Genomic DNA, 27,977 nt, shown 5'->3' on the forward strand with positions numbered 1-27,977 from the left:
GTTGGCCGCAACTCACAGGCTTTACATCTGTAGAATTTGATTCAAACTGACCTAATTTGCACTTTCCAAAACAAAACAAAGCACAGCTATCCTTTTAAATTTGCCCTCTGAATTTTGCAAGGCAATGCTCCAGCCACACAAAGCACACACAAATTCATATACTAAAGTAAAGTGCACATAAAATGTATATACATATTAGTGCAAATAAAACAAATAAATGCATTGCATTATGGAAAATGGCATACACAAATGTGTACACTAGCAGAAATTTGCAGTAAAATGCTGGTGAATTTTCATGAGTACTTTTTTTAAAAAAATCACAAACTGGTGTGGATATGTGAGCTGAACTTTTAAGACTGGAAGCCAGCAAAAATGTGACAAAAACCAAAGTCATCAGATTTGCCCTTCTTTAGTGCTCACCAGGGGGAAATGTGGGGACCGAGTCCATTCCACACACACTCCCGTTCAAAAGTTCTTCCTTCTGCATCCTAACTGCAGGCATATAGCACACTGTCAAAATCGCTGCTGCCCATTCAGTCATCCCCCTGCGGTTAACGTGAACCAAAGATTCCATTATATGCACCTTTCCAGCCGTTAGCGGGTGAGCCAGGAGCTAATTGCAACCCATGCCATCCAGTAGCTGTTGCTCTGTGAAACATCCTCTACCTCTTCTGCGAGGGACCAAGCATTTCGCTTTCCTCCTTCATCGTACAACCGATGAGCCAGAAGCCACAGAAGGAGCTGGGCCAACTGGCAGAAGCCCGGCTGATGGATTTTCAATTGCTGTCTGTTGCCGAGCACTGTGGCTTTTCATAATAGGCTGCCCTTTCTGCAGGGTCTGAATGTTGAAAGAACAGACGTCTTGCAGTTCCAGGAAAGAAATTGCAAAGCTCCTCGGTAGTGAAACAGTCTTCTTAGGAAAAACAAGAAAGTTCCTGTTTTGTTTTTACTGATCAGGGAGCTCAGCTCTTCCTCTTCAGATTACTTCTGTGTCTTTCAAAAACAGCAGCTTTAAATGACAGGCATTCCACCACTTGTGCTAGTTCTTCTGTTAACAGGCATGATCTCATCCGACATATTGTACCATACTATCATTGCCACAATCATATATACCTAATTCCTTAAAAGTCAGCACTGGCACACCACAGGGATGTGTGCTAAGTCCCTACCTGTATTCATTGTATACATACTGCATACATACCGGTCTACTGCAGTTATTAAGTTTGCAGATGACACCACCATAATGGGTTTAATAACAGGTGGAGACGAATCAGCGTATAGAGGGGAGGTCCAAAAAATACCTACATGGTGCCTAGGGAACAACTTGCGCCTTAATATCACCAAGACAAAGGAGATGGTGGACTTTTGGAGGAAGAGAGGAGAACTAGCCCCGCTGTACATCGGAGAGGGCTGTGTGGAGAGAGTCCCTGCAAATACTCACAGCAAGCGGGGCCCAGTTCCTGCAAATACTCACAGCACACGGGGCCCGGTCCCTGCAAATACTCACAGCACTCGGGGCCCGGTCCCTGCAAATACTCACAGCACGCGGGGCCCGGTCCCTGCAAATACTCACAGCACGCGGGGCTCGGTCCCTGCAAATACTCACAGCACGCGGGGCCCGGTCCCTGCAAATACTCACAGCACTCGGGGCCCGGTCCCTGCAAATACTCACAGCACTCGGGGCCCGGTCCCTGCAAATACTCACAGCACTCGGGGCCCGGTCCCTGCAAATACTCACAGCACGCGGGGCCCGGTCCCTGCAAATACTCACAGCACGCGGGGCTCGGTCCCTGCAAATACTCACAGCACGCGGGGCCCGGTCCCTGCAAATACTCACAGCACTCGGGGCCCGGTCCCTGCAAATACTCACAGCACTCGGGGCCCGGTCCCTGCAAATACTCACAGCACTCGGGGCCCGGTCCCTGCAAATACTCACAGCACTCGGGGCCCGGTCCCTGCAAATACTCACAGCACTCGGGGCCCGGTCCCTGCAAATACTCACAGCACTCGGGGCCCGGTCCCTGCAAATACTCACAGCACTCGGGGCCCGGTCCCAAGAGGGAGGAGGACTACCCATTTTTCCTGAACCATGCATAATTAACCCCTTTCCTCCTAAGCTATAAAAGCGCAAGCTTTCTGACACAGGGGATATGCTCCAAGTCTTCTTGTTTTGGTTGCCCATGTGCCTTCCCTAGCTTTACAATATCCCTTTTCAGATTCAGTGTACTCCTTCCTGCTCTGAAAATCTAAAGGTCAGTCAGTAACTGTCCGTATGGAAGGTTCTTCACGAAGAGGGCTGGCAAGGGCATTCCAGTGGTTCGTTCACTTCACTGGGCAGCCTCACACAGCTGCCACCAGCTTCTGATAACGGAGGCACATTTTTATAATGGATGTGGCATCAGAAAATAAGGCAATGGGGGCAAACAGAGAGAGAAAGAGGCTCAGCTGGCCCTTCACTGAAACACAAAGTCTTAGACCACATTGACTGATTCTCCAGCAAGCTGGAGGGCTGCCCAGTGATCAGGGCAAATTTTGAATGGTGTTCACTGTTTTGGTTCCCATATTGTTTTAGGAAGTGCGAATTAGGTCAGTTTGCTTTTAAACGCAAACAGAATAAATTTTCTCCCTTATCCCTCACCATCAGACACAAATGGCCCTTCCGTGCCTTCAGCTACTGTCTCTTCTCTCCCCCAGCCCCTGCATAAAAATCCTACTGCTTAGTCAGGATGGGGGAAGAGTGCCTATGAAATGTGGTTCTGATAAGTCTGAAACATTGATGTCTTGAAGTGGCTGCCTCTAATAATCCCACTAATTTCCTGAATCATTTCAGTCTGTTTCTCTGTGTGAATGTTTATTAATGGGAAGATCTCGTATAAAAACCTGCAGAACAGTAGGAAATGGCAGAGCGCTGGAGTGTCTCTCTCCTATGTCATATTTGTTTATGTGAACCAGCTGCAACACAAAGTCATATAGACAAGGTTACAAGGACAGCTCCGGTCTGGGGGTTTTTCCTAGCTGGGGATGTGTATCCTGAATTTATGTATCCCAGCATATTCCAAAGTATTGTAAAAGCTGGATTCTGCAATATGCAATTAATTGTGCAAGATCAGCAAGCAAATAAAAATATGTTTGCAATCACCATCTTTTGTTTCTTAATATAGAGTATTAAAATAAGAGCCCTACAGGGTCTGCCTGAAGGCCCATCTACAGTGGTACCTTGGGTTAAGAACTTAATTCGTTCTGGAGGTCCGTACATAACCTGAAACTGTTCTTAACCTGAGATACCACTTTAGCTAATGGGGCCTCCTGCTGCCGCTGTGCGTTTTCTGTTCTCATCCTGAAGGAAAGTTCTTAACCCGAGGTACTATTTCTGAGTTAACGGAGTCTGTAACCTGAAGCGTCTGTAACCTTGAAGCGTCTGTAACCCGAGGTACCACTGTAGTCCAACATCCTGTCCTCACAGTGGCCAACCAGGTGTCTCTGAGAGGCCCGTAAGCAGAACCAGATTGCAGGAGGGCAGTCTCCTCTTGTGATTCCCACCACCTGGTATTTAGAGGCATATTTCCTCCAGCACTAGAGGGAGTACATAGCCATTGTAGCTAGTAGCCACTGATAGTGTGAGCACTGCTTGAGGTAGTGAAGAAAAACTCACAGAGCCATTATAAATTATAATCTGGTGCAAAGGGGATTAGAGAACCTCATGGGCACCCTAGTAGAAATTGTGGCACAGACCAAGTGTCTCAAACCGATGCAAGATAAAGAAACTGAGGTGGGTCTTAAAATTACAGCCTTAGATTTTTTTAAAAAAGATATTAAGTGTGAGATAACCACTTTCAAAACCGAAATCTCAGATTTAACAGCAACATGCAGTTAAGTGGAGTCCTGTGAAAAGTACTTAACTTTACAAGATTCTGGAAAGTTAATCTCTTAGATGCAACCCGCATATAGATGGCATTGGCAATATTCCAACCCAAGACAATCTGGTAGAGGTCATGGAGGATTTCCTCAGAAAATTGCTACAGCTGAGAGCAAATATTCCATTGGAAATAAATCATGCCCCCAGAATTCCAAATTGCCAAAGGAAAAACTATAGATCCTTCAGATTTGGTTATAATTAAATTTATTCACATTGAGTTAAGAGATATTATTTTAAAAACAGCACATGAATGGTCAGTGACCACATCATTAATCTGGGAGAAAAATAAAATCTCAATTTTTCCAGACTACATGCATCCGGCAATAATTTCCCCCACTTGAGCATGCCTTGAATATAAAACTCCACAACTTGAATGGAAAACATTGAGATCAAGATACATCACAATTCAAAATCCTCCTAAAACAATTAAATCAGTCAGGAAAATATGGAATATGGTGGCTAATAAAAACAAATTTTGATAATTTTTCCCACAATAAACTGATCCTATGGGGAAATCCAGCTATAAAAATTGGGGCGGGTGGTATTATGGAAAAATTGGATGGGCGTGGGTATATTATCTTTAGATCAATTAATAGATGAGAATGACCTTTTTAAAAAAGGTATCACTTAACGGGAATGTCACAATGGCAATGTCTACAATTACAATGTATGCTAACATCTTTATTTGGACCAGTAGCTTTTACAACATCTAAGATGCTGGAGATATTTGAACATCTAATTGAATCCTTAGAGACTAAAAAACCCCAGCTGTTACTTTTTATAGATATTTAATGTCTATTAATCAATTGGATGTACACACATTGAGAAATGAATGGAATAAAGATTTAATGAGAAAATATACTAGTCTCTATTTCCAGTGTGTCGCTAGATTATAAACTACGACTCATACAACAAAAAAGTATTGGACTCCATCACAATTGCATAAACATAGTTTATCAAGAACAACATGCTGTTGTAGTTTTTAATATGTGACATTTTAGTGTATTTTTCATCTTTGTTGGAAGCCGCCCAGAGTGGCTGGGGAAACCCAGCCAGATGGGCGGGGTACAAATAATAAATTATTATTATTATTATTATTATTATTATTATTATTATTATTATTATTACTGTTGGAGATGCAATAAGGACAATGCATTGCAGAAACATATGTTTATACAGTGCTCAATGTTAACAATTTTTTTTGAAAAAAAAACTAAGATGTATAAAAACTGTTGTGGGGAAAGAGTTACAAATTTCAGAAGATAACATCATCTTAAAACAATATTCCTAATACAGTGGTACCTCGGGTTACAACACGCTTCAGGTTACATACGCTTCAGGTTACAGACTCCGCTAACCCAGAAATAGTACCTCAGGTTAAGAACTTTGCTTCAGGATAAGAACAGAAATTGTGCAGTGGTGGCGCAGCAGCAGCGGGAGGCCCCATTAGCTAAAGTGGTACCTCAGGTTAATAACAGTTTCAGGTTAAGAACGGACCTCTGGAACAAATTAAGTTCTTAACCCAAGGTACCACTGTACATGGGACTTAACAAATGGATTCTCCAGGACCTTACATCTACTAAAAGATTAATATTGATACATTGGAAAGACAATGAAAGATCAAAGCTTCCTTTGATCAATGGACAGACAACATAACAACTCTTGCAACCTATGAGCAGATCACCTTCAGATGAAGATTATCTATGGACAGATTTAATGATATTTGGAAAGTGTTTATCAAAACCATAGTGACTCATGAATCGATATATACACAAGGCATACAATAAGTCAATCTATGTATGTATACATTGTATATTTTTGTAATTATAATCACATTTTAATGACACTTCATTAGTGCTGTTGTGATGATTAGTGCTTTTTTCTTCCTCCCACATTTCACTGTCTCTATTTTCTTCTTTATAATTTATTCTAATCTACTGTACAAATTTCAGTATCAATAATTTTTTTTAAAAAAACAAACTTGCAAACTATGGGAAGACAACATAAAAAAACTGGATTTAGTGATGGCATTGGTCTCTACAAAAAATATATGAGTGAACAAATATGCAGTTTCACAGCAGGGTGACCAGATGCAAAAGTGGACGAGGCTCTTGCACCTTGTGTCGAAAAAGGAATTTCACCTCTCCTTGTGCGGCCTAAGAGCCTAATGGCTGGGAATGGTATAGTCTTGGATACAACTGTAATACAGTAGGTGAAAACATTAGCATTGCATCCAAGGCTAGTGCTACTAACAGGAGACTCATTGAAATCAGTTGGGCATGACTGACTTAGGTGCATGAATTTCAGTGGGTTCATTGTGTGTGGGACTTACTTGGATTCAACCCCAAATATCTCACCTTTCTGCCTCCAGACTTTTGAGGCATCTTGCAACCAACCAACTCTTTCATAATCATTTGAAAATGCAAATAGCCACCCAAATGAGGTTGTTAAATAGGGAAATCACATTTGAAGGAACAGCAGCAGCGTGGTTGGACACACCTAAGATAAATTAGCGATTTCATAAAAGGAACCTGCAAGAAAGGTGTAAAGCAAAAGAAGTGTGAAGAGCTCATTCCGGGAATCACAAGCGGGTAGAGTTGCTGCTGCACTCGTGTCCTGTTTGTGTGCATGGCACAGCCATCTGATTGGTCACTATGGGAACACTTGGTATAATCTGGCAGCAGGTGTTTTTTGTCTTCTTAGAAAGAATAGAAGGGAGTTGTGTGGAAAGGGCGCCAGTGTGAAAAAGTCTATCTGCTAATATTCTGATCTCCTTTGGAAGGTGTTGAATAATGGTCTCTCTTTCTCTCCCTTCTCCCCTCAGGGACCAGAAGGAAAACCAGGCCAACAAGGGGAGAAGGGGAAAACCGGACTAAAGGTATGGTTGCCTCTGTTCTTCCTGCTCCCGTTGATGCTCTATGAAACGCCCATAGCTCAATGATAGAGCAGAAGGTCCCAGGCTCAATCCCCAGTATCTCCAGGTAGGGCTAGGAAAATCTCCCTGCGTGAAACCCTAGACAACCCCTGCTAGTCAGTGTGGATAATACTGAGGTGGATGGACAAATAGTCTGACTCTGCATGAGAGCTTCCTCAATTCCTGTGTTGTTTCTGATCTCCCATTCCTGCTTACATTTTGGCATAGTTCTCGCTGAGACAGCAAACCTCGTCTCCCCCAAAATAGAAAAGAGGCGCAGCTCAGTGGCGGAGCATCTGGTCTGCATGCAGAAAGGTCCCAGTTTCAGTCGCTGTCATTGTCAAGTAGGGCTAAGAATGTCTCCTGCCTCAGACCCTGGACAGCTGCTGCCAGTAAGTGTAGACCATATTGACCTAGATCAAGAATGGGAGACTTGCTGCTGGGAGTTGGAGTCCATTCCTAATCCAGATGATTTAGGATAACTCACTTTCCTATATTCCTAAAACGAGTATGGGGTTAAATCTTGGCAAGCCTTCTTGACATGCTAGGCTCCCCCCCCCCTTTTCTTTGTTTTTGTTTTGTGGAAATATTCTGTGTTTTGTTTGTCTGGCAGAGAACTCAGATTTTTGAGCCCCCTCTGTGGTTCAGAGTGGTACAGCCCAGACCATGATCATTAGGTCTTTTGTTTCCCGTCATTGACACTTACACTTTCTTTAGGGCAGCAAAGGTCACCTGGGACAACTTGGAGAGACTGGCCCACCAGGGAAGATGGGTTTGAGGGGGACTCAAGGTCCCAAAGGATCCAGAGGAACCCTGGGAGCGATGGTGAGAACAGTGTTGGCTCATTACATGTAATCCTGTGGCAGTTTTCCCTACCACATCAGGGGGGCAAAAATGGGAGTGTAAGCTTACAGGATGAAAGCAGCATTGTGGAGGTTGGGAATGCGTGTGGACGGATGCCAAAGGCCTCTAAGAGCTGTGCAGAAGAGGAAAGTACAGCAAGCATCGCTTCCATGATGATACACAAAACTCTAGATTTAATGGCTCAAAATAGCACAAAATGCTGGGTGAGTGAGGTTTTGAGGTGATATCAGACTTTGAGATTCATGGGTTTCAGGGTTTCAGCCTTCTTTTTAGGGTTAGTAGGGAAAGGGGTAAAATCCCAGGAGGAAAGGCAGAGAGGCTATTTTTCTGCTCGGCTTGAGATCTTCTGCTGTTTCCTCCACCGTTGGCCCACTTGGCTCTCCCATTGGTTTCCTGACTTTAACCTATGATTCAGGGCCCCAAACCTTCTCCTGAGCTCTTTTTTCTTGGACCTTTCAGACTATATGTCAGGGAATAAGTTTAGAATCAGTTTCTAGAGCGCATGCATTGTATGCGAAAGATTCCAGGTTCAGAATCTCCCCCTTTAGGTAGGGCTGAGAAGACCCCATTTTAAAATCTTAGAGCAGAGGTCGCAATGTGGTAGACTCCAGATATCGCTGGACTACAACCATTATCCATGACTTTTGACAATGCTAGCTGAGGCTGACAGGACTTGCAGTCCAAAAATGGCACCATGTTGACTACTCTGACAAATTCCAGTCAGTGAATCCCAAACTGAGCTACATGGGATAAGGCAGCTTCATGTTTTTATCCTAGTGTCATTGTCAATGGCGGCAGAGGGTTACTAAGAAAAGGAAGTAGGACTTCAGCCTGGGACATAATGGGAGAAATATGACATAGTGCTTAGTTTTTTATTTATTATTGTTATTATTTCTATACTGCCATGCATCCAAGGATCACAGGGCTGTTTACATTATAAAAAACACAAATCTACATAACATAGTAACAAACAAAACAATAATCCCTCCCCACAGTTTAAAATGCCATATATTGTTTTATCAGCCTAAGGCCTGGTTATAGAATAATAGAATCTTAGAGCTGGAAGGGACTCAAGGGTCATGTAGTCCAACCCCTGCAGTGAAGGAATCTCAGCTAAAGCATCCATGGCAGACAGCCATCCAACCTCTACTTAAAAACCTCCAAGGAAGGAGAGCTCACCACCTCTTGTGGGAGTCTGTTCCACTGCCGAACAGCTCTTACTGTCAGAAAGTTTTTCCTGATGTTTAGTTAAAATCTCCTTTCTTGTAACTTGAAGCCATTGCCTTGAGTCCTACCTTGCAGAGCAGGAGAAAACAAGCATTCTCCATCTTCCAAGCTCCTTCAAGCACTCCTCATAAGACTTAGTTTCCAGGCCCTTGATCATCTTGGCTGCCCTCTTCTGCACACGTACCAACTTGTCAACCTCCTTCTTAAATTGTGGTGCCCAGAATGGGACACAATACTCCTGGAGTGGTCTGACCAAGGCAGAATAGAGTGGAACTATAACTTCCCACGCGGGTGGCGCTGTGGGTAAAACCTCAGCGCCTAGGACTTGCTGATTGCATGGTTGGCGGTTTGAATCCCCACGGTGGGGTGCGCTCCCGTTGTTCGGTCCCAGCGCCTGCCAACCTAGCAGTTCGAAAGCACCCCCGGGTGCAAGTAGATAAATAGGGACCGCTTACTGGCAGGAAGGTAAACGGCGTTCCGTGTGCTGTGCTGGCTCGCCAGATGCAGCTTATCACGCTGGCCACGTGACCCGGAAGTGTCTGCGGACAGCGCTGGCTCCCGGCCTCTAGAGTGAGATGAGCGCACAACCCTAGAGTCTGGCAAGACTGGCCCGTACGGGCAGGGGTACCTTTACCTTTACCTTTATAACTTCCCTTGATCTGGACACAATACTTCTGTTGATGCAGTGTGGAATAGCATTAGCTTTTTTTGCTGCTGCATCACACTGTTGACTCATGTTAAGCTTGTGGTCCACCAAGACACCTAGATCCTTTTCACATGTCCTGCTGGTAAGCCAGGTGTCCCCCATATTATATTTGTGCATCTGGTTCTTCCTACCTCAGTGCAGAACCTTACATTTGTCCCTACTGAAATCCATTTTGTTAGCTTGGGCCCAGTTCTCCAATCTGTTAGTGTCATGTGCAATTTGGATGAGTGTCCCCTCAATTCCTTCATCCAAGTTGTTTAAAAAGTCCCTGAATAACAATGGGCCCAAGGCAGAATCCTGCAGCACCCCACTTGCCACTTATTTCTAGGATGACAAGGAACCATTAATGAGTACTCTTGGGGTTTGATCAGTCAACCAGCTATGTCGGATCAGGATTGGCATTAACATACTCAAACCGTTTCCCTCCGGTGAGCAGCCTGGCCGCTGAATTCTGCACCAGCTGAAGTTTCCAAACTGTCTTCAGAGGCAGCGCCACATGTGTTGCATTACAGTAACTAGTACACCCTTGTGCAAGAGAAGGTGCAGAAAGGCAGTATGGTTCTCATGGCTGGTTGCACAACGGGTCACTGTAGCCTCAGTGGTTCCTGCTGGTAGAACTGAATTTCGTATTGCACAACCATTATTCTCACCCTTACTCTGGTGCTACAACGCTTGCACTGGCAGTCAGAGAACACTGAATCCAGGCCATGCTGTTTAAGATGATGAGGTTCAAAAATAAGAATGCTTTAAAGTCTCTAATGGTATTTTTTTCATATACTGCATTTTGTGCTGCCTTTGCTGGTGATTCTGTTTGCTGCTTTTAGCAGATTTTAGTTTTCTACTGCAGCTACATAAATCTTTTTATTGTAACTTATGCCACTGTGTGAGCACTTGTGTACAGTGGTACCTCGGTTTTCGAACGCCGTAAACCCGGAAGTAAATGCTTCAGTTTTCGAACAAACCTTGGAAGTCGAATGTGCCACGCAGCTTCCGTGTTGAGTTTTCTGTACTGAGGCTTCCGTTTTGAATTTTTGGTTTTTGAATGTTTCGGAACTCAAATGGTCTTCCAGAACAGATTACATTTGAAAACCAATGTACCACTGTATATACTTCTGCATGTGTGTGTAATTTTGCATTTGCGTTTGTGTATTTTATTTTATTTTTAAACTGTTGCTTTTAGCTATATTCTGGTAATTTTATTGTCTTCTATTTTATACTGGGTTTTTTTGCTATTTTTAATTTCCGTATGGGTGTTTTTTACTGTTTAAATATATTTAATATTTAATGCCATTTTACCTAAATGACTTAGAAATGTATTTACTTTTGATTAAGTGCTCTCTTTCTCTCTATATATGGTGCCTACGTCAAGATGTTCCTAGATCACAAATCTCATTATCCCTGACCATTTGCCATGTTGGGGCTAGGGTTGATGGGAGTTGAAGTCCAAAGCCGATCCATACATTCTCTCTCACAAGTTACTTGGAGATATTTGAAAGGGAAAGATTTGAGGCAAATGGATAGAACTGGAGATTGGGAGGGTGGGTGAGTCCTCATCACAAAGCAAGTACTGAAAGCCACAGAGACTGATGGAGTGGCCCAACAAAAGAATGTAAAGAGAGAATAAGAGGAAACCAGGGACAGGTGCCCAGGTGTAGAGGAAAGGTTTTGCCCATTGGAAACACCAGACGAGTGACTAGGCCAGCAGGACAATCAGGACAGGAGCAGAGGTTACCTTTCCTTGTTCCCACAGGGTTCTCCAGGTCGGATGGGGGCTCCAGGGCATCCTGGCTTAAAGGGCTATCAGGTAAGCCATTACTCTGGACTTTCTGTGTGTCCTTTTCCCAGCCATCCTCCAGAGTGTGAAATTTCACGACGTGAATTATTTCTGCAGCCAGGGGTTGTTTTCAAGATAATCGTTATTGCTGCTGTCATTATCAGGCCTTGTTTTATTTCCTGCACCTGCACCATAAGGTCTCAGGGTGGGTCACAGCCATGTAGAACACAACATTAAAAACAGTTTAAAATGTATTCATTTATTTTCATTTATTTGATTCATATACCACCTTTAATCCAAAGATCCCGTGACTGTGTACAACATTAGGAAGATAATTTATGCATAATAATAATAATACATAGCATAATGATAACATAATCATAATAGCATCCCCCCCCCCCCCATTTAACAGGCCATAGATTATTTAATGGCCAAAGGCCTGGGTAAAGAGGAAAGTTTTCGCCTGGCACCAAAAGCCATGCAATGGTGGGGTGCCAGATTAGCCTCTCTTAACGTTGGGCTTCCTACCTTTCTCTTTCTTGGTGGGTGTGAGCAGGTGCCCAGTTTCTCTGTCACCAGACCCCCCCAGCCCCCCCCCCTTCCAGGTATCTGCAGGGAGGCTAGAGGAGAGGGAAGGTCACTGCCTGATCTAGACATGCACTTTCATTCTCTTGCAGGGGCACACAGGAGCACCAGGCCCAATCGGGCCACCTGGACCCAAAGGTGAAAAGGTAAATGGTTTTAGGTATGGTTTTTTGACCAAATCAGCGTTGGTTGCCTTGATATATTTATTAGGAGAGGGACAGAGAGAGGATGACCCTGGTGCTCTTATTTGACCATGATATTCTCCTGGACCACCTCTGTGGAATAGGGGCTGGAGGCACCGTGCTGCTTGGTTCTGTTTCTACCAGCAGGGTCAGTTTCAGAAAGTAACACTGGGGAAAGGCACACCCCTATTTAAGATGTCACAAGCTCTTCATGGGAATAAAATTAGCAAAATCACGAAGATCTGAGAGATTTGCAGAAATTAATCCATTAGCAGGACTAGAAGGAATTTCCAGAGAGACATCACTAGCTCTCCTAAATGGGAGCAGAACCTTTTATTTCACACAAAATCCAAAAAGGTTCCTTTATATGATGAGGACATGAACTGCATTGGGTTTTCATTAAGTCCAAAATTCTGCACACTGTTTGTGATTACGACCTGCAGTTTACTAATTCACCACTCGGGACATTCATTCCAAGATGTGAAATGCAATCTGCTATTATCCTACTCAGCAAGGCTGCATATAGCTCAATCCTTGATCATCTGTTAAACATCTCAAGTTGTTATTTTTTATTTTTTTAAGGCACTGCCATCTGTGTGCAATCCATACATTATTAGTTCAGACTGTGGTTGTGATGCTTAGCTCACCTATCTTCCAAGGGCGAGTTTGTAATACAGTGGTACCTCGGGTTACATACGCTTCAGGTTACACACTCCGCTAACCCAGAAATAGTGCTTCAGGTTAAGAACTTTGCTTCAGGATGAGAACAGAAATCGTGCTTTGGAGGCGCTGCGGCAGCGGGAGGCCCCATTAGCTGAAGTGGTCTTCAGGTTAAGAACAGTTTCAGGTTAAGAACGGACCTCTGGAACGAGTTAAGTACTTAACCCGAGGTACCACTGTACTAATTTGGATGGGGGGGTGTACAGTACATGTACAGATGATATTCTGCCTGCCTTCCTCCTAATATTTATTATTGACAGAATAAAAATTGGGCTGGGCTGAAAGGGGGTTTGCAGGCCCTGCCAAACAGCTGACTGACAGGGCCTGTAAAGCACAACTCTTTACCAGTAACGATGGCACTTGCAAAGCCCCCTGAACAGAGCACCTGCACAGGGTGTTACAGGCAGCACGCATCAATTAGCTGCCCAGTGGTGCCTTTTGGCTCAGCTGCACCTGCATCTCACTATAAGGCAGGTGGGTGTGACATGGCTGACATGCCCCCCCCCCAGCCAAATGGATAGGCCTAGGCCTAATGGGATGCCTTGGTTCTGCAGCTGCTAAGATTTGCCATCTATAATTTTCGCCATCTTTGAAACATCCTTTCTTATGGAAACATCTCATGATTTTAGCATTGTGGTTGAAGTCTGGATGTTTGCACTTTACTGGTTGTAAAGGGAGTGAGGGGCTTGTTCTGCAGAAGGCCTTGTCTGTTGCTTGTCTTTGGGTGCTGCATAAATTTTGCACAAAGGGTCTGTTTTCTACTAGCCTGTGTTCCATGTTTCTTCTGAGGATGACATGTTGTTCTTCAGAAATGTCGCCCTGCCAACTAACCACCCCCACCTGCAGCTGTCATGACTCAGCCATTATTCCACTGCTCCCTCTTTTTTTCCTCCTCCCCAGCAACCAGGCCAAAGGCTTTTGTTTAGTCCGCTTAATGATAACCAGTTCAAGCTAGTGACTCGGGTTTTTTAATGACTTGCCATTCAGGACTGGGGGAGGCGTCAGGGGGCAGGGAGTGGACAATACCAACTGCTTTTTGGTTTGTCTTTTTGCTCCAGACAGAACTGGTCACCTGAGTTGTTGGTATTTATAGTAATATCTTGCAACACTTCCCAGGAAGGGAAAGAGAGGGAATAGATTTAATTTCAGAACCTCGTCAGAAGTAAATGAGGGGCCTTTTTCAAACCTCCTTCAAGATTCACTAAATATATGGTGTACATCTCCTGAATAGCCTTATATTGAATTACCGTATTTTTCGCCCTATAGGACGCAATTTTCCCCCTCCAAAAATGAAGGGGAAATCTGTGTGCGTCCTATGGGGCTAATACAGGCTTTCTCTGAAACTTGGAGAGCGAGAGGGGTCGGTGCGCACTGACCCCTCTCGCTCTCCAGGCTTCAGGAAGCTATCAGCAAGCCTGGGGAGCCCGCGGGAGTTCCCGCAGGGCTCCCTAGGCCTGGCGCACGGGGCGCCCTGAAGCAGAGCGCCCCTTGCGCCGGGCAGATATCCCCAGCCTCGGGAGCCCTGCGGGAGTTCCCGCAGGGCTCCCTAGGCTGCGGATAGCAGTCTGCCACCCGGCGCGCCCCTAATGTTTTTAAGAGGGTCTCTTCTCACTAAGTGAGAGTAGCTGGAAGTGGGGAGGCAGAAAAAAGTATTCCTTTCATTCCACTCTGCAGTTTTAATCTGAAATCTTAGTCACACTACTTCACGCAGAGCTCACAAACTGCTTGCACTCATGAAATCCTCTGTCACAAAATGCACCTAGAATGATAGGAGTTTCGAACACTGATCAGAACAAATGGAAGGCTGGGTCTGTTGGGGGTGGGTGGGACATTTAGTGAGTTAATATTGCCAAGGGAGTAGAATCTTTAATGGTGCAGCAGAACTGGTGTCCCCAAAAGCAATTATTGACCAAATGAACTTAACAATGTTGGCATGGACTTCCATGGAGCATCGCAGTCAATTATCCTTCTCCATTGAGTATAGTACATTTACAAATTCTCAAAGTGGCCTCAGAGAGCTAGGGGTTTTCCAGCTGGAAGATTCTTTTAAATTACAAACAGATACTTCCCACCCCGGGAAGGCAGCCAAGAGTGAGGGAGGCCTCCCTTTGGTCCTGCATTTTCCATTTGTAGCCACACTTCTATTTTCAGGGGCGGGGGGTTGTTTGTTTGTTTGTTTGTGTTTTACTCCTTTAACTTTTTTATTCTTAAATTTTGCTTTAGCCAAATAGGAATCTAGCACAAAGGCTGTTGGGAGCTGGGAGGCTCAACCATGAGACACCCAAATAAAACCCGACCATGAATTAAGGCAAATAGATTCCTCCCTCCTCTCCCTCCCCTTCCCCCGTAACACACACACACACACACGGGGGCGGGGGAGAGAAAGACTTCTACTGCCTCCCTCAGTTATGTGACTGGAGTCTATTGTCGTTGTTTGCAAACATATGTACAGTGGTACCTTGATTTTACGGGAGGGACGTGGGTGGCGCTGTGGGTTAAAGCCTCAGCGCCTAGGACTTGCCGATCGAAAGGTCGGCGGTTTGAATCCCCGCGGCGGGGTGCGCTCCTGTCATTCGGTCCTAGTGCCTGCCAACCTAGCAGTTCGAAAGCACCTTCGGGTGCAAGTAGATAAATAGGGACCGCTTACTAGCGGGAAGGTAAACGGCGTTCCGAGTGTTGCGCTGGCTCGCCAGATGCAGCTTGTCACGCTGGCCACGTGACCCGGAAGTGTCTGCGGACAGCGCTGGCTCCCGGCCTCTAGAGTGAGATGAGCGCACAACCCTAGAGTCTGTCAAGACTGGCCCATACGGGCAGGGGTACCTTTACCTTTACCTTTTTACCTTGGTTTACAAACTTAATCCGTTCCAGAGGTCCATTCTGAAACCAAAATCATTCTTAAACCGAGGTGCGTTTTCCCTAATGAGGCCTCCCACCGCCGGTGTCCTTCTACCATTTGGCTTCCATTCGTAAACCAAGGTAAAGTTCGCTAACCAGAACACTACTTCCGGTTTTGCGGAGTTCGTATACCGAGTAGTTCGTAAACAGGGCTGTTCTTAAACCGAGGTACCACTGTAACTCAAAACAGGTGAGGGTATGCAGTTTCTCTTGTTTCTCTATGCAGTGATGCCAGTTCTGTCCCTCCTGCAGACCCTCCAAGTGTCCATATTTTCCAGGGACATCCCTGATTTAGAGAAGCCGTACCAGTTTCTGATTTGATCCTGGAATATCCCACTTATCCTTAGGATGTCCCTATTTTCATTGGAGAAATGTTGGAGGATATGGAGTTATATGACACCCCCCAGCTGTCTTAAGGCCATCTTCTATAGAGATTTTTTTTCTAATGTTTAATTTTTTATTATGTTTTTATATGTTTTGGAAGCTATCCAAAGTGGCTGGGGCAATCCAGTAAAATATACGGGATATAAATAGTAAGATTATCATAATGGAATGAGACAGCCTTGTTTTCACCGGAGAAATGTTGGAGGGTATGCTTCTGCCCTCTCCCCCCCCCCTTGTCCCATTACGTGTGCATGTAAAGATTGCAATGTTTTTTTTTTAAAATGCCAATGTAATCTTCAGTTTTGTCCCTCCCTACTGAGCCTAGAGCTTGCCAATCAGAAGGTTGGCGGTTCGAATCCCCGCGACGGGGTGAGCTCCCGTTGCTCAGTCCCTGCTCCTGCCAACCTAGCAGTTCGGAAGCATGTCAAAGTGCAAGTAGATAAATAGGTACCGCTCCGGTGGGAAGGTAAACGGCGTTTCCGTGCGCTGCTCTGGTTCTCCAAAAGTGGCTTAGTCATGCTGGCCACATGACCTGGAAGCTGTACGCCGGCTCCCTCGGCCAATAAAGCGAGATGAGTGCCACAACCCCAGAGTCGGCCACGACTGGACCTAATGGTCAGGGGTCCCTTTACCTTTACCTTACCACACATCAAGGGGGCTGCCCACCTTTTAATAGCAATTTAAAACCCCACCCGTATATGCATGCAAAACATTCCATTCAGCACTTACAACTTTTGTGGCTGAGAGTGGGCTCAGAGACCCTGCTTGCCAACCTGACACCAAAGGTCCTCAGACTGACAGGCGCAAGAGCAGGGAAGCACTGGCCCTCTTGACTCCAACTCCCAATAGTCTCAGCCAGCATTGCCAGTGGCCAGGGTTGAGAGGAGTTGTACTTCAGTTTTGCTTTTGGACTCTCAGCTTCCATTAACCCAAGCTAGCATGGCTAGCGATCAGGCATAATGGGAGTTGTTTGCTTCTCACTATGCAGCTTTAAAATCCTGCTTTGGTTTTATTTTGGTATGTATCTAAGCTAGAGTGGGATGGTTCCCTTTTAGAACTATGTCAGAAGCAGTCTCTCTGCTATCATAAGGCGTGAGCAAGTATTTAAGACGGCGACTTCTTGGTAGTGGTGCCGAGGGTTTGGAATGCCACCGCACTTGCTAAGATTCATCTTGCGCCCTCCTGTTGTCTTCCACACAGAACATTTTTATTCGAACAGACTTTTGCTGATCCGCTAGCTTGCAATTCTCGTGCCACTGCTGTTTGCAATTCAGCTGCTGCTTTTAGTGGCCATAATATTGTGGTTTTTAATATTTAATATATTATTGGGGTGTCCCCTTTTTTTGTAAGACACTGCTTGTAATTGTTGGTAGAAGAGAGGAATACAGATATTTAATAATAACTGGTTACTATTTGTTCTTACCAAAATTAGAACTTCCTAAGCTGTTCAACAGGGACGCAGGTGGTGCTGTGGGTTAAACCACAGAGCCTAGGACTTGCCAATCAGAAGGTCGGCGGTTCGAATCCCTTCAACGGGATGAGCTCCCGTTGTTCGGTCCCTGCTCTTGCCAACCTAGCAGTTCGAGAGCACGTCAAAGTGCAAGTAGATAAATAGGTACCGCTCCAGCGGGAAGGTAAACGGCGTTTCCGTGCGCTGCTCTGGTTTGCCAGAAGCGGCTTAGTCATGCTGGCCACATGACCTGGAAGCTGTATGCCGGCTCCCTCGGCCAATAAAGCGAGATGAGCTCCGCAACCCCAGAGTCGGCCACGACTGGACCTAATGGTCAGGGGTCCCTTTACCCTTTACCTTTAAGCTGTTCAACAGTGGAACTGCCTGTCTCGAGAAGTGGTAGTCTCTCCCTGACTGGGTGTATTTAAGCAAAGGCTGGATGACTGTCTCCCAGGGATGTTGCAGTTGCAAGATTCCTATTCTCTCTCTCTCTCTCTCTCTCTCTCTCTCTCTCTCTCTCTCTCGCTCGTGTGTGTTGTGTGTGTACACGAGTGTGTTGAACTAGATGATCTCCAGAGTCCTTTCCAGTCCCCAAACTCTCAACTTCTACTTGCACTGTAAACCATGGTCTGTTTTAACAGTAGTGCTTATTGCTTGCAGGGTGAACAAGGTGATGATGGGAAAGTGGAGGGGCCTCCTGGACCGCCTGGAGACAGGGTAAGGAATCTGGACTGCCCAGTGCTAATCTATAATATGAGACACCCCTCAAAGTCAAGCTAAACCCTATGACTTAAGCGGGGTCTACACATCCAACAAACTGAGGTGATAAGAGGGCTGTGATGCCATACATTCTGCACTGGGGGTCACACATGTCTCAGTTTGACACATAGATTCATAGAATTCTAGAGTTGGAAGGGACCACGATGGCCATCTAGTCCAGCCCCCTGCAGTGCAGGAATCTTTTGCCCCACATGGGGCTTAAACCCACAACCCTGGGATTAAGAGACTCAGGCTCTACCAACTGAGCTAACTACTCTCACCACCTCATGAAGAAGCAGGTGGTGAGTGGGGGACTTTTAGATGTGATCCCCACATTGGCAATCCCTGTCTTAAGTATTCACATTCTTCAGGTGAGGGTGATGAAGCTTAGGAAGTGTGACTAGAGGGACTCTTAATTAGGGTTTATTTACCTCCAGCCTTTGTCAGAGCAAGTGGCTCACTTGGAGCTTTCCATGGTGCTGAAACTGCCAGCTTGCATTGCTGCCCCTATGTGGGTACCTGCTACAAACAAATCAGAGCAGTAGCACAAAGGCCTTTTAACTTGCCTTGGGAAGGAGATAAGGGTTAGGCCAGGCATAGGCAAACTCGGCCCTCCATATGTTTTGGGACTACAACTCCCATCATCCCTGACCACTGGTCCTGTTAGCTAGGGATGATGGGAGTTGTAGTCCCAAAACATCTGGAGGGCTGAGTTTTCCTATGCCTGGGTTAGACTGATGGGCCTTCCCACACCACAGATTCCTATAACCAGAGGCCATCAACAAGAAGATCCTGCATCTTCCTGGTGACAGCTGTAAGCTGTCTTCTGCCATAGGTGGGAGATGAAGCAGGCACTTGGAGGACTGGGGTTGCATTTAACACCTCTCTTGCATTTCATTTCCTAGGGCCCAGTTGGTGATAGAGGAGATCGTGGGAAGCCTGGAGATCCTGGTTATCCTGTGAGTCCTTCTCCAAATGCCTGGTTAGGAAATTAACCATCTTAGGAAAAGCTATCTCCTCTTTGTAAAATTCCATGACACTGAGCTAGGGGATATCCTGCCTTTTATATTGCAGTGTGTGTGTGATGTGATTGACAGACTTGACCCCAGAACTTTAGGGATGTGCAGGTTTAGATTGATCTTGGGGACCCAGGTAGACACAAGTTGTTGTAGGCAACAAGGGAAACAACCTAAACAAAATGTTCATCCTCAGGTATTAAATTTTATATTCATAACTATAAAAAGTTTTTAAAATGAATATATAAAGTTAGTAAGTCGATTTAAACCTGGAAGAGCCAATGTAGTGCTCTCCAAATGATTTGGACTACAACTCTCATCAGCCCAGCCGGTGGGGCCAACAGTCAAGGGGGATGGGAGTCTGGAGTCCACAACATCTGGAGGATGCCATGTTGATGACATTCCACTGCTGCTACAGTTATAACTGGATTTATTTCTTTATTATTTTTTAAACTCCTATATAACCATCTTAATACTTGACTTTTAATTGTTTAAATCACTCAGTTGCCTGCAGCTTGCTTATTGTTCTGCTATTGTTTGTTTTATTGCTATCTTCCATTTCTGCTTTGCATAAATAAAATTTTAAAAGTCCTAAGAATTTTAAACGTTGGGAAGCTAAAATACCTCCAGCTGGTGCCAGAACTACAATGTAGGCTAGGCAAGCCTCTGTAACAAAGGCATTTCACAAGACAAGAACCACCGTTTAAAAATGCATTACATTTTTATTGCATTTAAATCAGGCACCTCCCTGAAGAAAGCTCAAAGAAACCTTCAACACAAGTCCTGGCCCTTGCTTTTTTTATCCTTACAAGAAAATTGTGAATGGCCTAAGGTCAGCTTAGTAGGCTCCATGGCTGAGACAGAGATTTGAAACAGAGTATCCTTTACCACAGTTGGACATTGTCCCAGCCTTCCCCCTCTCCCCCAGTTATTTTAAAATCCAAGTTCTCATCAGTCACAGCCAACGTGGCCAGTGGCCAGGGAACAGAGGAGCATAGGAAACGTCATTATACCAAGTCAGACCACTGGTCCATCTAGCACAGTGTTGCTACTCCACAACTGCTCCAGCTAGCAGGGGCTTTCCAGAGCTTCAGACAGGAGACATTTGCAGCCCTGCCTGGAGTTACCAGGAATCGAGCCTGGGACCTTTGCATGCAGCGCAGGTGCTGTAGCACTGAGTTTACAGCTCTTTGCCATCCCATCAGGGATGATGGGAGTTGTCGTACAAAGCATCTGGAAGGCACCAAGATGGCGAAATCGCTTCTGACCCTTCTCCTTCTTTCACTTCTGTGTCATGAGCACCATACATGTCCTGCATGGTTAGGATCTACGTCTGGGACAGCCAATGTTCTGCCTTCCGTATGCTGCCAGACTACTCAGCTCCCAGCAGCTCCAACCAGCTGCAGACAGTGTTTGATAACCTGCCACTTTCCTCAAGCATATAAACTTACAGAAACTTGCATGCCTTTGAAACCCAGCCTCCTCCTTCTCCCTCAGTCATAAAGGCATTTTCAGATCTGCCTTATAGCAGGTCTCTCCCCACCCTACCAGGAGGTGCTGAGAATTTTACCCTGGGCCTTATGGATGCAAAGCTGATGTTCTACCCAGGAGCTAAAGCCCTTCCTCTCCTCTTTTCCTCTGTTCTCATGTTCGTCTTTTCAGACTGTGAACCTCTTCCTTTTAATGCAATTACTTGTAAGGTGGTTAGCCCTTGAAACACTTTATAAATGAGAAATGTTGTAGTTATTGTTGGGGGTCAAGAACAGAGCCTGTGAGTCTGCACATACAGACTGACCCATGCAAATCATTCTGTTTCTTTAGAACTCATAAATTTCCTTCAGTCTTAGAAACTGAGATATGAAAGTTAGGAGCTAAATGGCACACTAAAACTAGGTTCTGGGTGCAACAACAGAATGCCTAGGCACACTTTTTAATAATAAGAATACAAAGCTGAAAATGAATGAGCTGCAGCTAACATGTTATGTTCATTTTTCACATGGTCTAGTCCTTCCCCTGCCCAACCCCCAAATATTCTTAAGAGGGTCTCTTCTCCAATCTTCAGAGAGTAGCTGGAAGTGAAAAGGCAGAAAAAGGTTTTCCTTTCCTTCCACTCTGCTGTTTGAATCTGAAATCTTACTTGCAGTCCTGCACCCAGAGCTCAGAAACTACCTGCACTAATGAAATTCCCTGTCGCAAAATGTGCCTAGAACAATGGAAGTTTTGAACACTGATTTCCCTCTATCCTTTGTGTCATTTGTGGAAGAGCCCCTGCCAAGGCCCACAATCCTGAAAGGGTGTGTGTGTGTGTGTTTGTGTGTGTGTGTGTGTGTGTGTGTGTGTGTGTGATGCCCTGGAGCCTTGCTGTTCCTCCTCCTTGTTGTCCCTCCATCTGAGTGTGCAAGCACTAAGCAGAGGGAGGAGATGGAGCAGCATCCCCAACCTGTGTTAGGCTTCCCTTCTGGCAGTTATTTGAATTGGGCACTGAGTCATTGGACAAATGAATGGGCTGCAACTTTGGTGGCAAGGAAGTGGTGGGCCAACTTAGAGAGTGTTTATTGAGAGCATCTGGCCCAAAACATGGAGGCCCAACTGGTGTTAATAAACTGTTCAAGCACGTTAAAGAGTTTTAATACTTATCCACTAGGACACGCCCTCATTGAATTAGTCCAGAGGTGAGGAACCTCAGGTCTGCTTTGTTTGATGAAGTGTTTAGGATTGCTCAGACTCACCACTCTGCCCCTGGGAGGAAAGAAGGATCTCGGATGGCAGTTTAACTTGAATCTTCCCTCTCACTTCCTTTTAGGGCCAAGAGGGTATTGATGGAGAGAGAGGGAAACCTGGACAGCAAGGCTTACCCGTAAGAAGCTCCCCTCCGCCCACCTTCTGAAAGTTGTTCTGTGCATGGGCCAGGGTGTGCGTATGTGGAAGAGAGGGAGGGAAAACATGCAGAAATGGGAGATGGAACCAACATGCATGTCCTCAAGTCATTGGTTTGCCCTTCAATGCCACAAACCTATGCATGCTCTTGCTGCGTCTATTGGGGATTACTGCTGAGTTAGCATGTTGAAGTTTGCAATCTAAGTGTCCTAATTGGAATCATAGAAGAGTTGGAAGAGACCACAAGGGCCATCAAGTCCAACCCCCTGCCAAGCAGGAAACACCATCAGAGCACTCCTGACATATGGTTGTCAAGCCTCTGCTTAAAGACCTCCAAGGAAGGAGACTCCACCACACTCCTTGGCAGCAAATTCCACTGTCGAACAGCTCTTACTGTCAGGAAGTTCTTCCTAATGTTTAGGTGGAATCTTCTTTCTTGGAGTTTGGATCCATTGCTCCGTGTCCGCTTCTCTGGAGCAGCAGAATAGGGCTTTGGTTTCCAAACCCTGCGAGAGGAGGTGCAGTACACTTCCAAACATTTGCAAAGAGGTCTTAGGTGCTTGCATGCTTTACTTTAAAGCCCACATTGGAAACTGCCTTAAGCTCAGTGAGGGCATTGATCCATGTATCTCAGCACTTCCTACACTGTGTCTGGCCGCAGCTCTCTGAGGTTTCAGTAAGCCTTCCTTAGAGAGGTCAAGGATTGAACCTGGAACCTTGGTCATGCAAAACTATTCATCTACCACAAAGTCATGGCTCCTCGCCTTCCAGGGCAAACACAATCTTACCCACAAGATGTAAAAGCTAATTCCATATGGCTAGAACTGTCCTATGCACAGTAATCTCTGTTCTTCGTGATTCGTGAAAGACATCTCTGCCAGAAGGGTATTTTCAAGCAGTTTCCCCACCCTGTCCCTTTTGTTCTCTTAGGGACATCCAGGACCACCTGGTCAACCAGGGCTGAAAGGATCCAAGGGCAATCCGGTAGGTTTGGAAAAACACCTCAACTTAGCCATGCATCCTGGCAGAGTTGCCCCACTTGCAGCAGACATATGGGGTAACCAGAGAGTTGTGAGGTTCGTGGGGGTGGGGAGCTGGAAAGGAGAAGGTCTAGGGATGGTTACAAATCTAAGTTCTCCCAGAGATTATGGGCCTGTGATTGGGCTGTACTAGTTCAGGAAGCAGGTGGAGACTCTCTTGATTGGATGGTACTCAATACATTTAAATTGAAGGGGAAATACACACAGAGAGTGAGTAAGTGAGAAAGAAGCCCTTCACTTAGGAAGTAAGCATGCCAGGGAAAAGAATTCTAGCTTAACCTCCTTTAACATCTATATACAGAGGATTTAGATTCTTTGTTTTCTATATGGAAGAACAGTCACCCACATGGGCTTAACGTGGTACAGTCCAACCACGTCAAATAGAAAATAAGAACCCACGATACAACAAATTGCAATCATCAAATGAAAGCACCACAAAGCAAGGTGAGGCAACAATGAAGTCCAAGAGCTGAAAAGCCTCGGTAGTTGCCTGGATTATGTCAGTTAAATCTGCTCTCTAGCAAATCTGGTGTTCTCACATCACATGGAGCACCTGGGAGGCTCAGAGGTGGAGGATGAGGATTCCTTTTCCAAGGCAGACTTCCTTTTCCAACGTTAAGAAGATCCAACTGATGATGCCTTGCTGAACCCCTCCAGATACAGATAGATAGATAGATGATAGATAGATAGATAGATAGATGATAGATAGATAGATAGATAATGTCCCAGAGCTGATCCAAAACACTGAAGTGTTGAAATGAAATTATTTTTCTTTTTCTTTAATGATGAGGTGTGGAACTGGACTTCAAGGCACAACAATATGAGATATTCCGGGAGCTTTGGTGATGCTTGGCTTATTTTCCTTTTCCTTTTTTATTTTCAGGGGCAGAAAGGAAAGCAAGGGCTTGGGGGTGCCCCAGGCAGCAGAGGCTTGCCGGTAGGTGATGAATGCACAGCCTGTTGGTGTGTTTTTTTTTTGCTACACCTCTCAGTTAAGTGATGCCGCTGAACATACATAGCTCCTTTACTGAGTCAGGCCATTGGTCCATCTAACTCAGGGCTCGTCCACACTTCCACTTGTGCCTAGAAAGCAGCAGTCCAGGCAGTTTTTGATTTGCCCTGCTGCTTTTCCCGGGAAAACTTGCTTTTTAGCACTGAATCGGAGCAAATGTCAATCCACAGAAAACTCAGCTGATGCTTGCACAGATTCAGCAATAAGCAGCAGGTTTCCTATGGCCTTTAGATGGGGGGTGTCCCCAGGCCTAACTGGAGATGCTGGGGATTATTGGGTGTGTGGTCTTAACTCCCTACACCGTCAAGAATTCCCCATGGGTGGGGGGGGACTACCTAGACCATAATTGTTCAACTGGATGCCCTCCAGGTGCTCCAGATTACAACTCCCATCAGCCCTAGCCAGCATGTCTAGTGGCCAGGGATGATGGGAGCTGTAACCCAAAACATCTATGGAGCACCAGGTTGGGGAAGATTGACTGCTGTATCCCCACTACTGTTTGCTGAGACCCTGTTTCAGCATAGCAGAATTGGCAGCAAGTTTTCATGTCCTCACAGTTCAGCCACAAATGCCTTTATATTCACAGGGTCTTGTGGGATTACCAGGTCCAAGAGGAGTGGTTGGAAGGCAGGGTCAAGAGGGCACTCCTGGAATTGATGGGATTCCTGGGAAAGACGGCAGCTTTGGACAAAAGGTAACCATCTGGAGGGCCAAATGTTCCCACCCTTGATTTATATAATCACCGCCTCTGTGTAATTCTCTGCTGGGTCATTACCTGCAGGTGGGTGATGCCTTGCAGCTGGACCTTCTCCCTCCTGAGTGGATCCTTCCTCCCAAGTAGATCCTACTGAGTAGACCTCTACCCCAAGGCTGTCTGGGAGTAAGCCCCATTGAACTCAGAGGGTCTTCAGACACATAGAAATGCACTGCAAGATTATCTATATGCTGCCCTTCTGCTGTATCAACCATGCTCAGGACAACATTCTGCAACTTATTTTTATTTTTAAAAATAGTTATATGCCGCCAAATCATATCAAATATCAATAAAATGTACAAGCACAGTGAAACATGAAACACCACAAAGCAATACAAAATAACCATTGAAATGGCTGGCTAATCAAGGAAGCTTAAATAGCTTCATTATTTGCATTAAAAGGTCTTTAGGAGATGCCTGAAAGTCAGTGGCAAGGGTGGCTGCTGAATCTCCGGGCTTATCAACACTTACCCATTGCCTCGCTCTTTCCAGGCACAGGGCTGTGCTTTAAAGATCTCTGTCCCCGTGCTCTTTCCCTCACCCCAGAGCTTTCCCCACGAAAACCCACTTCTTAAAGCTGAAGCACAACTTAGGGCAATTTGGGGTTTCCATATATTGCCGTGTGCTCCAGTTCAGCACTTAAGAGCGAGTTTTCACAGGGAAAGCTCCAGAGTTCAAAAAACCAAGAGTGCTTTAAAGTGTGGTCTGTGCCTCGAAAGTGCAGAGGAAAATAAGTACGGACAAGGCCTCTGCTGGTGGAAGAGCATTCTAAAGCATGGAACAGTTGTCAGACATCATATTTCTTCCACTCCCCAACTCACGTAATTGGCTGTTGGTAACACAAATTATCTTCACTTCGAAACACACACCCAGCCATTCATCGGTATGCCAACACTTTCTATTGTTTCATTGGTAACCTAAGAGGGAAAATGACTATCACTCATACTTAACCTAAACACAACCACAGGGGCACCTGATTAGGCATTTGGCTATGCATTGTTGAATGTTACCTTATTCTATCCTTTGTTATTGTTTTTGTTTAAACCAATCCATAACCAAGAACTTGTCCATTGACCACTAAGAATGAACCAGCCATATGTCATATGCAAATTCATTGTGCTATTTTTGTGTTATACAAATGACATGAGAAGATTTGGTCTGTTTCTAGGGAGCAGCAACTGCTCCATTCTTCTTGTAACATTGAGTTTCAGCTGTTTTGATTTCCCCACCGTAGACTAGAACGCCAACAGTGAACTTGGATCTTAGCCTCCCTCCATTGTGAGGAATTTTATCTATGCTGCATTTTACTAAATGGGGCAATCAGTCTTTCCTTCCCTGCTGGGAAGCAGCCTGTGGGGGGCTTTTTAAAAGATGCTGTGTGAGTGGAATCAGGCCCAAAGGACACCTATTGAGGCTTAAAGGAGTTACTGTACTCCCAACACTCTACTACATAGATTCGTTTCAGGGTTTCCTAGCATTATCTACATTTGTCAAAATATAAATGAATATCAGTGAGTAAATGCTGAAGCTTCTGGATATTATTAAATGCATATAAGGGAGACAAACTTTATTAGAAAACAGTCCAGTTTATTATGTATTGGAATAACAAGGTGCAGGATAATGCTCAGCCACATGGTATATTAGGAATCCTGCAGAGGTCAATTTCATTAACCTTTCTTCTTGTTTCTTTTTCATCCTTTTTGTCGGAAATGTAAGCACCAAAGAATATTTATTGCTCATTCTGGGTCATTTTATCCTTTCCCCTCTGTAACCCCCCCATTTGATAACAATTAAAATGTTTAAAAAACACAACTCTCTCTCCCCGCCTTTCTCAAGGGAGAACAGGGTGAAGATGGAGAGGAAGGCACCCCAGGAATGTCGGGGAAAAGAGGGAATCCTGGTGTCCTTGGTCTTCCAGGAGCTCAGGGCCCCCCAGGATTGAAGGTTGGTTTCTCCCCTCCCCCTTTGCTTTTACAACCAGAGGTGGAAAGGCAAAAGGGGCAGCAATTCACAGAGAGCAGTTTCCCCTCCCCACCAAAAAATCAGCCCCCAATCCCTTCCTTAACATCAGAGCTCTCCTTCTCTGCCTTCTTCTCCCACATTATAAGCTCTGAGTTCCATCTTGCTTGGAGTCTCCAGTGGCTGGCTCTGCTCCCATCGTTCTCCTGAAGGAGAGGGCAGTGAGGGTGGGCGGTGGGGGGAGCACTTCTAAATCTAACTTCCCATTGAAAAATAACCTTCAGGCAGGGTGACAAAACCACAGATCCTCCAAATATTCTTACTCCTTTCGGAATCAAGACAATTTGCCAGTCGGGACAGAATTATTTCCTGCAATTTGCATTAGGTGGTTCGTTCCAGGCCAGTGTCCACAACCCATCCACAGCAAGCACTTTGATATATTCTCCCCAGTTTTACTCTGGTTGGTGTCCCTGGACCAGTTAGAATGCATTCAGGATGCTTTCTGTTGCTGCTGCTGCAGTTCTGTTCCAATGGAGAGGAGTTTAGATCACACACCGCTTCAGGTGAAAAGGAACAGGCAGGTTGTGTAGTTTTGTGTTGGTTTAAAGCAGGAGCAGGGAGCCATGATCAGATTTCTCTGGTGTGCTGGGAGGAAAGGACTTCCTTTCTTGGAGTGCAGTGTAGAAACGCTCCACCTCCACCCCCTTAGCCTTGCTATTTCTACTCCATCCCAGCTTCATAGAACGTACACTCTGCTCCATTCACACTGTAGACATTGGCGGAAGCCATGACTCTTCAAAGTGATGGGATACTGATTTTAAATGTGTAGTGCAGATGGGGCCTCTCTGTGTGTGTGTCAAGTGTGAGTCTGCCGGTTGTGGCTTTTGACTCCACTTGCCCCAAGCTCCACCTGCTCTTTGCTGCCCAGTCCTCTGCTATTATG

At 45.3% G+C, this 27,977-nt stretch overlaps 1 protein-coding gene across 1 annotated transcript in view; it reads left to right on the forward strand.

Moving 5' to 3' along the window:
- The window catches only part of COL27A1 (collagen type XXVII alpha 1 chain), a 242,848-nt gene that overhangs the window by 188,258 nt on the left and 26,613 nt on the right, over nt 1-27,977 (forward strand). Inside the window, exons 38-48 of the mRNA XM_083424399.1 lie at nt 6,741-6,794; nt 7,548-7,655; nt 11,378-11,431; nt 12,079-12,132; nt 18,278-18,334; nt 19,282-19,335; nt 22,196-22,249; nt 23,200-23,253; nt 24,193-24,246; nt 24,908-25,015; nt 26,912-27,019. Of these exons, the coding sequence (XP_083280525.1) occupies nt 6,741-6,794; nt 7,548-7,655; nt 11,378-11,431; nt 12,079-12,132; nt 18,278-18,334; nt 19,282-19,335; nt 22,196-22,249; nt 23,200-23,253; nt 24,193-24,246; nt 24,908-25,015; nt 26,912-27,019 (759 nt within the window). The remainder of the gene's footprint in view (nt 1-6,740; nt 6,795-7,547; nt 7,656-11,377; nt 11,432-12,078; nt 12,133-18,277; nt 18,335-19,281; nt 19,336-22,195; nt 22,250-23,199; nt 23,254-24,192; nt 24,247-24,907; nt 25,016-26,911; nt 27,020-27,977) is intronic.

This window comes from Podarcis tiliguerta (assembly GCF_965153285.1).
Source record: "Podarcis tiliguerta genome assembly, chromosome: Z".
NCBI classification, from domain to species: domain Eukaryota; kingdom Metazoa; phylum Chordata; class Lepidosauria; order Squamata; family Lacertidae; genus Podarcis; species Podarcis tiliguerta.